This window comes from Muscardinus avellanarius (genome assembly GCF_963383645.1).
Source record: "Muscardinus avellanarius genome assembly, chromosome: 1".
Lineage (NCBI taxonomy): Eukaryota > Metazoa > Chordata > Mammalia > Rodentia > Gliridae > Muscardinus > Muscardinus avellanarius.
This window is the reverse complement of record NC_137786.1, coordinates 222,052,627-222,063,677: the sequence shown is the minus strand read 5'-3', so window position 1 is coordinate 222,063,677 and position 11,051 is coordinate 222,052,627. Positions and strand designations below refer to the sequence as shown.

The following is an 11,051-nucleotide window of genomic DNA, read 5'->3' as shown; positions in this document are numbered from 1 at the left end:
CAATCTATAAAGGGGTGTTTGGAAAACAGTCATCCACCTGACAGTAGGTTGACTATATCAGACTTAGATTATATCAACCTCTGTCACCAAAGGTGGCAGTATCCTTCTTCCCTATAAATAAGTGCATTAGATATAGGTTTGTCTTCTGCCTCCTCTTTGCCTTCACCTATATCAGCACTTGATGGCCATAGACTGACTGCTGATATGTTGATATAATGTCTCTTAAACATTGTCAAGGACATGATACCTATCTCTGGACAAAAAATATGTAAAATAGTCATATGGATATTAGAATTTACTGAACTTACCAGGTAGTGGATTGACCAGTAGCATAGCCCCAGTTGAAAAGGGAAAAAAACCTCATAAAAGCTAAGTTGAAGGACTAGCTAGAAGTCATTTTGATAGGTTACACAAACCTGGGCACCATTCTTCCTTTACTTCTTGTTATTCTTTTCTTTTCCCTTTTTAAAAAGTTTTGAATCTATTCCTTGGCTAAATCCAAATAGTGAGAATATAAACAACATATTCTTGGAACTTTTGTTGTCATATTAAAAAGAAAGAATGTGAGATAGAGTCTAAAGAGAAAAAAACTTGGCAAACATGAGGGAAAATAATAGGAATGGCAAACAACAGAAACAAGCAAGGAATACTACTTGTGGTTAAGAGTCAGCCTTGAAGTTTACACTCAAAATCTAGAAGAATGATAACCCATATTACCCAGGTATATATCATCAGACAATTGTAAACCACATATTTCTTCAGAAATCAGTATACATACAATTAAGAAAATTAGTAATGCCCCAGTTCATAATTGATCATACAATTTTCCATTCTTATAAAAATTTCATGAGTATGAAAATTCAATTTATGTTAATAAAAACAGATATTTAACATATTATATAAAATATGTACCATTAAATGTATATATTAGATGGGCAAGGTACAGTAATCCCAGTACTTGTGAGGCTAAGACAGGAAGATTAATGGTTCAAGGTAAGCCTTACAACTCAGGAAGACCCTCAACAACCTGGCAAAACCCTGTTTCAAAAAAGAAAAAGGAGCCAGGCATGGTGGCACACGCTTGTAATCCCTGCGCTTGGGAGGCAGAGACAGGAGGATCGTGCTGGTTCGAAGCCAGCCGAGCGCGCTGGCTTAGGAGACCCTGTTTCCAAATAAAAATGTAAAAATAGGTCTGGGAGTGTAGCCCAGAGATAGAAGGGCTTCTACGAACCCCAGTACCACAAAAAAAAAAAAAAAAAAAACTGGCCCAGAAGTAGAATTCCCATAAGTTCAATCCAGTATAAAAAAAAAAAGTATAAAAATGTATATGTTAAAGACCATTAATTTCAGGAACAAAGCATACACTGTCAAATTACATACATTTGATCAATTGCTTTGGATTAGGTTTATGGTCCTAAACATAAGAATCCCATGGATGATGAGAAATAAAACAAAATCAGTTTTAGTTTTTTTTTAATTAAAAGAAAATCATTACATTGAATGTCATTGTTAGGAATGTGATTTGGTTCTGATTCTGGGGAAAGACTTTGGAAAATCTTTCCCTAAGGTCATTATCATATTGCATCATTTTTACATTCACCTTATAAACAGAGAAAAGAAGATTTCTTGCCAAAGATACTGTGCAATCGCAGATTAGGTGGAAGAAGCAGGAACAAGGAACTCTGATTTCCAGCAGCTTTTTATTTTAGGTGATCAGAGATCTTCTGTTAATGGTTATTCACCAAGCAATTCCTCAAGCCTATTCTATTTTACTTTAGACAGCTGCATCCAGATCATATTGGAAAGACATAAGGACATAAAATAAAACTCAAGCCCTGGAAAACATTGGTGAGACTTTGTTTTTCTTCTGTAACTAACTTAGAATGTTGAGTGACAGGGAATTCAATGGAACTATTGCAACACCTGTGATATAATTGCAAGACACAATTCCAAGAAGTTCTATAGCACTGAAATTAAGATGTATAAAGTACATCTGCAAATGACCAAGATATAGGGAAGCATGCCTGTGAATAATAAAAGACCAAGCACTCAGAGGAAAATAACACTTATAATGTTTGAAATAATCAGAAATTGAAGGAAGGATTCCTTTGAGATGGGTCTTGATTTCAGGGTATAGAAGAGGTTTCCTAGGGATTTGTAGAATGAACACTAGATGAACAGGTCCCGGAATAATGAATGGATGCTTAAAAATGGCAAAATTCACAGTTGTCCCAAACTGCTGTGATTTACCTTCTCTTAATCTGAAATGTTCTCAGTGGAAAAATAGTACTTTTTCTAAATTAAGCAGGAAAAGCCACAGTGGAAAAAACATGTAAAAGCAGGGAAATGTACCTGATTCTGAATTTGAATGACAGTATTATTATTATTTTTTATTATTATTATTATTATTATTATTATTATTATTATAGTTTTTGTATTCATCAACAAAGGCTAATTTTAATAACTGCTCTTCATACTCTAATATACATACCTGACAAGACCTGTAATTGTATAAAAGCAGAAAATGGATGGCGCAATGTTCTTGTAAAAGCTAGCTGAGAGCACAGAGTATGGTGGTAGAAAGAAGTGGTCAACTAGGTATATCTTGAGGAGATGTGGTATGAGGAAACAACCTATAACTAGAAAAATGATTTACATTTATGGTTTGATCTTAGGAAGAACCTAGCAGGTCCCTTTTATCAGGACAACTCCATGTACCCTTTTCCACTCAAATATAAAAGGGACCCAACTAGTATGTCTGAAATTACAATATGGCAGATTCATCAATTTAAAGTAAGCAGCATGCATTTACTAAACCTATGATAATTATCATTAAGTGACAATCTCTTCCTGAAATATTGAATTTAACCAAATTAGAAGAATTAGAATATTCTGGCATGAGACTATAAAGATTAGAAGCAGGGCTTCCTCATCTCTGCAGCTAATTTACATATAGAATAATATCTTCTTTCCTTATTTCTGATTCTCAGCCAAGATATCATGTTATTCTAGCCAGACTGATTCAATATCGCAGTAGAAATTCCTGCCAAAAGAGAAACAGTAAGATTAAAAACTGTCATTTCACAAATGGGATAATAGTAGCTTTAGAAAGTTAAAGAGGTTACTCAGCTTACAGCAGAATTATTTTAGAATATGGTTTTTGTAATTATGTTTCTCTCTCTATGGCAGCACATGCCATCTGGACTCTAAGAGCTTGAGATTAGACAAGAACCATAAACTCACATGCATAGTGATCTGAAGGAGAACCTGAAGAAGTCACCCTATTTCAACATAACACGGGTATGTGAGAGGTGCAAGATCAGGAATGAATGCCAGTATTCAGAATGAATTTTATGGAGATACTCTTTTACTTCTATGGCCAAAATAAGACACACTTAATAAGATATACAAGTGTTACCATATCCTGAAAGAGTTGTTCCAAAATTTGGTCATGTATCTTTTATGGAAAGAGAACTAAGTGAATTCTTATTCATAAAGAGATAAATATATCTTAAGAAAAAAGTAGGGCCTGTGAGACACTTGGAGAGATGTGTTACATAAAAGGTTTGGTTTATCATTTTTGTCACCCTTCTTTCTCACTTGAAATGAATAAATGGAAAATAATATTGAAGTAAAACAATCATAATAGATACAATTTAATTACTTTAAGTAGGTATTCTAAACAATGGTAGGTACCCATTTTTTTTTCTATTATCAACTACTATGGTTATTAATTTACCCTAAGTTATAAGGAAATGCTACTAATTTTTCTTATGTTGTTTTCAGGTAATATAACTGATTTGGTAACTTTTTCTGCTGGATTCATTCCATGGGAAAAACAAACAATGTAACTGAATTCATTTTCTGGGGCCTTTCTCAGAACCCAGAGGTTGAAGAACTTTGTCTTGTGATGTTTTTGTTCTTCTACACGGTGATTCTTCTAGGAAACCTACTCATCATGCTGACAATTTGCTTGAGCAATCTTTTGAAGATGCCTATGTATTTCTTCCTCAACTCCTTGTCTTTGGTGGACATTTGCTTCTCTTCAGCCACAGCACCAAAGATGATTGTTGACCAATTAGCAAAGGTTAAAACTATCTCCTATGAGGGGTGCATATTGCAACTCTTTGGGGTGCATTTCTTCGGTTGCACTGAGATCTTCATTCTTATTGCAATGGCCTATGATCGGTATGTGGCCATCTGTAAACCCCTACACTATATGACCATCATGGACCAGGAAAGATGCAATAAAATGATGCTTGGATCTTGGCTAGGTGGGTTCTTACACACACTTATCCCAGTATCTCTGGTATTGCAACTACCCTTTTGTGGACCCAATGAGATAGATCACTACTTTTGTGATGTCCACCCTTTGCTGAGACTTGCCTGCACAGACACGCATCTTCCTGGTGGTATCATGACAGCAAATAGTGGTACTGTCACTCTGGGGGGTTTTGTTATCTTGCTAATCTCCTATACTGTCATTCTGGTGTCTCTGAGGAAGCAGTCAGCAGAGGGCAGGCGCAAAGCTCTCTCCACCTGCGGAGCCCACATTGCTGTGGTCATCATCTTTTTTGGCCCCTGTGTTTTCACATATATGCGCCCTGATGTTACGTTTACAGAGGATAAGATGGTGGCTGTGTTTTACACTATTATCACTCCCATGTTAAACCCCATGATTTATACACTGAGAAATGCAGAAGTAAAGAATGCCATGAGAAAACTGTGGGGTAGGAAAGTTTTCGGAAAGTCTAATGACAAATAGTTGAAAATAAAAAAAATTGAACTGGATGATTTTAAATCTTCTCAGCCCCAGTTAACTCATCTATACAATGAAAAAAAAATGATAACTTCACTGTATTTTCAGAAGAAACACTTTTTTCTACTATATTATGATAACAAGATAGTGTTCTAAATTATCAGACAGAAATTTTAATATGTTCATAATCTCAGCATAATAACACTAAGCATCATTTATCTCTCTTCCTTTTTTGCCTTTAATCTTTTGCATTTAATCTACTCCTTTTGCCTTTTAATCTTATTTAAGAGATTTAAAAATGTACTATAAGATATTGATGGTTGTTTCCAGAATTTAGAACTACGTTTGGTATGGATTAAGGAATTTATATGTATAGATTGGATAAATGGTAGAATAGATGAAAAACATCAAATATTAACTTGTGTATACTGAAATAATTCCCCCCAAATACAGTGACAGCATAGCCTAGTGATCTTGGAATGAGAACAGAAATTTTTGTTGAATGTTAGATTAAAAACCCAAATAAAAAAATGACTTGCTTTTATCTGTTGTTCTTGGAAAACAATACTTTCCCATTAGGATTCTTTTCCTTTATCCCACACTAAAGATCCCCCTGTCAATTGTACCATTTCAATACCCTTCTTCCTTCTGATTCTTGTAGTTTGCTGCCAGCAGTGCCTACTACTAATATTAAATGACTACAAGGAAAATTAAGCAATTGAATTAAAGCAAACCAAATCTGAAAAGTAGGTTACTGTGACTCAACCAAAAGTACAAATAAAACTTACTGAAATGCATGGTAAATAACCACAACTTTTGCCCAGTTTGAGCCAAACACCTTTACTGAATACAGTGAATCATTTCTCACTAACTATGCTTACCTACACTCTTTTCACCTGTGAGCTCACTCCAGAGAGAGTGACCCTAAACAAATATATTTTTTTATCTTAACTTTTACTTGCCCTGGTGATTTAAGCTCTGAATTGAAATGTATTTCATAAGCTATGAATAGAGCTTTATTTCTTATAGTAAATAAACATATCACTGATTGTATCTCAGAAAGTTGTTTTATATTCATATTTATAAATCTAAAAGTACGGGTATTACCTCTACTTAGGTTTGTGTTAATGCTTGGAATAGAATGTTAAGCACTGCTCGAGGAGAGGACTGTATAACTTAAATGTGATAGGTGATGTTGGTGCCTTTACAAATTTAAAGACAGAAAGGTCAAATAGCTTCGGGACGTCTTGATTAGAACTTATGGTAGAATGAGGATCTTTCCCCTACAACCCTGCAAACAGATGTCTGGTTACAGCCCTAGCTTGAATGGGCACGGATTGAGTCTCTATGTGCCTCAATTTGATTAGTTTTGAAATGAGGACTAGATCAGTGCTGCTAAAAATATTCTCATTAAAATTATCTGGCAGTTCCTCTGGAAATATAACAAAATATTCTAAGGCATTCTCATCCATAAATTTAGGTTTATGACTAATGTAAAGACATGTTTTTTTAAAAATAATCTACAGTTATTTTTGTTCAGTCAATGGAACATCTGAGTATTTAGATTTAAAACTGGGAATAGATGAATCTTGCTATTCTTAAAAAAAAAAAAAAAAAAACAAGGGTTCTATGCATGAATGGAATTCAAACAGACCCATCTGTTCTGCTAAAATGGAAAAGAATTTGGAGAACTGTGTGATAGAAAATGTTATCCATTTTTTTACTTTTGTACCCAACATTTTTTCCACCATTGAACTAATGGGTGAATTCTTAGGGACTATCTGTGAATATTAAAAGTGTGATGCTCTTGGGGAAGCATCATCTCCGTGATTCAATCTTCTAAGACAAGAAAGTGGAGCATATGAATGAATTCTCAAGTTTTCACCAGTAACTTTATAAATTTGTTTCATTAAATTCCCTCTGAGTCATTCCCCATCAGAGGAGCTCAGAGATCTCATTGTTATTCCTTAGAAGATGAATGAGAATAATGAGAATTCAGACTCTTCCCCAGTTCAACTGGAAGTAGCTCTGATCAACAGCACCATTGTATTATTCCAGATGCATGATTGCAGCACTGACTGCCACCCTTATAGTATTATAGGCTTATTGTTACAGAGGACAACAGATAACTTTGGCTACAACCCCTACTGACAGAAACATGCCTGCCTTTTCTTATTTTCAAGTTGATGAAAAATAGTTGAAAAATGAAAATGTTTATTTCTGTATTTTCAAACCAGTGGTTATACTTCTCTACATGGGAACAGCATAAAAATTTGGAAACACATGACTAAGTAATGCCCAGTGCAATTATAAGCATCATATCATCATTCTCCAATTGTCATCCCTTTTGTCATTAAGCATATTCAGAAATGTTTATCTCATGTAAGATTCTTTAAAACTAAAGTATTTGAAATTTTTGAGTCAAAATACTTAACGTGTCAGTGTTCTGTCATGTCCACTTCTTGTGTGGTGAGCGGTTGTACAATATGACAAACAGAGTTAGATAATAGTGCTACTTTATATATGAGAAAGAAAAACTAGCTGAAGAAACTCGGGTCAACCCTGGACTATAAAAATAGTCACAGTAACATCCAGCTTAGATCTCATCTAAACACAGGAAAAAAACATAACTTTTTTTATCAACCATGAATTTTTGCATGGACTTTTGCAAAAAAAAACACTGAGTTTTCTGATCTAAAAACAATATAGTAAAAATATGGAAGTTGGGGTATTGAGACACAGTTTTAAATTAATAAACTTTCCAAATAAAATTATAAAATATTTTTAAAGGAGCAATGTAGGCTGGGAGTGTTGGTACATGACTGTAATTCCAATACTTTGGAAGATGAGACAGAAGGATGGCAGGTTCGAAGCCAGCCTCAGCACATTTAGTGAGATTCTGTTTCTAAATAAAATGTAAATTAGGGCTGGGGTTGTAGCTTAAAGGTAGACTTTTTCTGGGTTCAGTCTCCAGCACCACACACACACACACACAAAAAGGAGCAGTGTAAATTGCCAAGGAATGACATCAAATTGCTGTGTATAATATTGTCCAAGTAAATTTGCATCACATTGCACCTCAATGCGATATATAATCTTGATGCATTAATAAAAGTATAAAATCATACAAAATAAAAATATAAAATTTCTATACAACAAAGGAATAAATCAAGAGCCAGAAGAGAAAGCCTCCAGAATGGGAGAAAATCTTTGCCAGGTACTCCTCGAATAGAGGACTAATATCTAGAATACATAAGAAACTAACCAAATTAACACTAAAAAAAATCCCAATTTTAAAAATGGGCAACTGAAATAAAATTTTCTTCTCAAAACAAGAAAAAAAATGGGCAAGAATAAGTGAAAAAATGTTCAACATCACTAACAATCAGAAATTAAATTGAAAACTATACAGATATCCCCTCTAATTACTGTTAGAATGGAAATCATCAAGTCTACTAACAATAAGAAATGCTGGCAATGAAATGGGGTAATAAAAACTCTCATATACTAATAGTGGGATTGTAAATTAGTATACTCACTATGGAGATCAGTATGGAGGTTTCCCAAAAGTATACTAATAAAATCACCTATGACCCAGATATACAACTTCTCAGTATTTGTGCAAAGTAATTAAAGTCAGAGTACTATAATGATACAAGCTTATATATGATTATAGCAGCACAATTTACAATAGGCAAATGATGGAATCAATTTAATAAAGTAAATATGATATATATACAACAATTCCAAATGCACTTTCTTCTCTGAAACATAAAAGTGAACCACTAGTGTATCTGAAATTCCAAGATGAACTATTCATCCTAAATTAAATATCATGTTTTTCCTAAATTAGTAAATAATAATCTTCTTCTGATATATTTAATTCACCCAAACTGAGGGAACTCATATTCTTACATAAGATATGAAGCATTAGAAGGAAGCATGTGAGCTCTTAATATTAAAGGGCAGATATATAATTTTTAAGGCTTATTTATTTTTATTTTTTAATGTATATATTGGTGCATTGTAGTCATACATCACAATGGAATACAAGACTTGTGTGGATATACAAGTACACATCATCCTATTAGCCTTTATCCAGTCCCCATCCCATTCCCTCCCCCTCCCTCTATCCCATGCTTGATTGGTGATTAACTTTGATACATTTGTTTATGTACATCATGAATTTTAAAGAGATTCCATCCTTCCCCATCCCATCCCCTCTGATTGGTCACCTTAATTGCTCCTCTATAGGGCCCTTTCTTCAATTAGATCTCCTCCTATTACCTATTTCTTCCTAGTTTTTGCATATTAGGGAAGGTATCTGGCTTTTTATGTTCTGTGATATTTCTCTGTGTATGCCGCATTGCAAGTTCCGATCCCACTCTTAATGGCCCCAGAACCAGCCTGGCCACCTGGCAGACTCTGATCCCAGCCTCGCTGGCCCAGGCCCCAGCCTTACCCCTTGGCAGGCTCCAATCTCGGCCTCACTGGCCCCAGAACCAGCCTAGCCCCTCGGCAGGCTCCGATCCCAGCCTCAGGGGCCCCAGCACCGGCCTTGCCTCACAGCAGGCTCCAATCCCAGCCTTGGAGACCCCAGCACCAGCCTTGCCTCACAGTAGGCTCCAATCCCAGCCTTGCTGGTCAGGACACAGGCTTAACCCCTCGGCCAGCACTGATCCCAGCCTCAGATGCCTCAGCCCTGGCCTTGCCTCATGGCAGGCTCCGATCCCGGCCTCATTGGCCCCAGCACCAGCCTAACCCCTTGACAGGCTCCAATCCTGGCCTCACTGGCCTTGGCACTAGTCTCACCCTTTGGCAGGCTCCAATCTCAGCCTTGGAGGCCCCAGCACTGGCCTTGCCTCATGGCAAGCTCCAATCCCGGCCTCGCTGGCCCCAGCACCGGCCTAATCCCTCAGCAGGCTTCTATCAGAGCATCCTCTTAATACAACATGTTGTCCCAAGTTCCCAAGCATGCGTGGTGGTAGTGTTCTGCCTCTGGGGCTATTTCTTAAAAAGATCCAGGTGTGTTGCATCAGATCTCTACCTCTTCTAAGTACTGGCCGCTGCCGTTGCCACTGCCTCCACCATCTCAATTTTTTCCCAAACTCTTTTCCCACACTGAATATTGTCTAGTGTTCCTGATCATGCGCAACAGTAGCATTCCACCTTTGGGGCAATTTCTTCAGATCAGGGTGCATTGTTTCAGATCTCTGCCTCTCGCAAATCCAAGCCTCCACCGCTACCACAGCCACCGCTGCCAACACCGCCTTCCTCCTAGGTCTCCACTGAGCTCCCTCCTTACAGATGATGTCCAGGATTCTTAGGCATGTAATGAAGAAGCAGTCCTCTTTCACAGGGAATTTTTCCAAAAGTTCCAGGTCAGTTGGATATGTTTTGTCTGCATCTCCAGAATCCTGGCTGCCGCCGCAGCCATCTTGAACCCTCTCCAATATTTTATCTTTTCTTTTTTCTTTCTCTTTTTTCTTTCTTTTATTTTCTTTCTTTCTTTCTTTTTTAATTAGACAGTATTTGTGGTTTGAAGAGGTTGTGGGGTCAGGCACTCGGAGGCAATGAATTTTTTCTCCCTTCCAAGAGCAGAGTCCCACAGCCTCACCTCGCAGAGTAGGATCTGCTGTTCTAAGTGCTTCAAGGCCTGGTGCAGCACAGCAGCGCTGAGTTCCTCATTAGCCATAGCTTGGCCTCCTACCTGGCACTGGGCCTTCCCGGGAACGGGTAGAGCCATCCGCCCCTAAAGGGAAGATATATTATTTTTTATATTTTGTAGTTTTATGGATTTTTATATGTTTTCAGTTAATAAAAATGATTGGTAATAAATGAGGGCAAAGTAAATCCTGGTGAAGCTTCCAATACTGGGTCCAAAGGTGAAGAAGTAGTACCTCTTATAGATCAATTTTGAAATAATTACATCAATGTTTCTTAAAATAAGATGATCATTAAAGTTACTTAATAACCATAGGGAGATGAACAAATAAGGTGACCTAACTTAAGGAAAATTTTCTCATGTATATTATATACATTCATAAATATATCAAAGTCAACCATTAAGCCAAACACAAGAATGTGGGGGAAAAGATGGGGTGAGAATGAGGAAGAGCTGAATGAGTGATATGTGCATGTATGCCTCTATCATCTTGTACCCCATTAAGATTTATGACTACAGTATGCCAATAAGAAGTCATCTGATAGGTTTTTCAGGAAATATAACAATATATTCTAAGAATTCTGATCCATTAAGCCAGGTGTTTGAGCTATTCAAATCAGTGTATTT

The 11,051-nt window shown here is 36.5% G+C and overlaps 1 protein-coding gene across 1 annotated transcript; it reads left to right on the top strand.

Annotated features, from left to right (window-relative positions):
• Positions 1–3,829: 3,829 nt before the first annotated feature.
• On the top strand, positions 3,830–4,765 carry LOC308265507 (olfactory receptor 4S2-like; the record flags this gene model as incomplete). The annotated part of the gene is made up of 1 exon (XM_080699304.1): positions 3,830–4,765. One exon carries the CDS (start codon positions 3,830–3,832, stop codon positions 4,763–4,765), a length of 936 nt encoding a protein of 311 aa, XP_080555430.1.
• Positions 4,766–11,051: the final 6,286 nt, after the last annotated feature.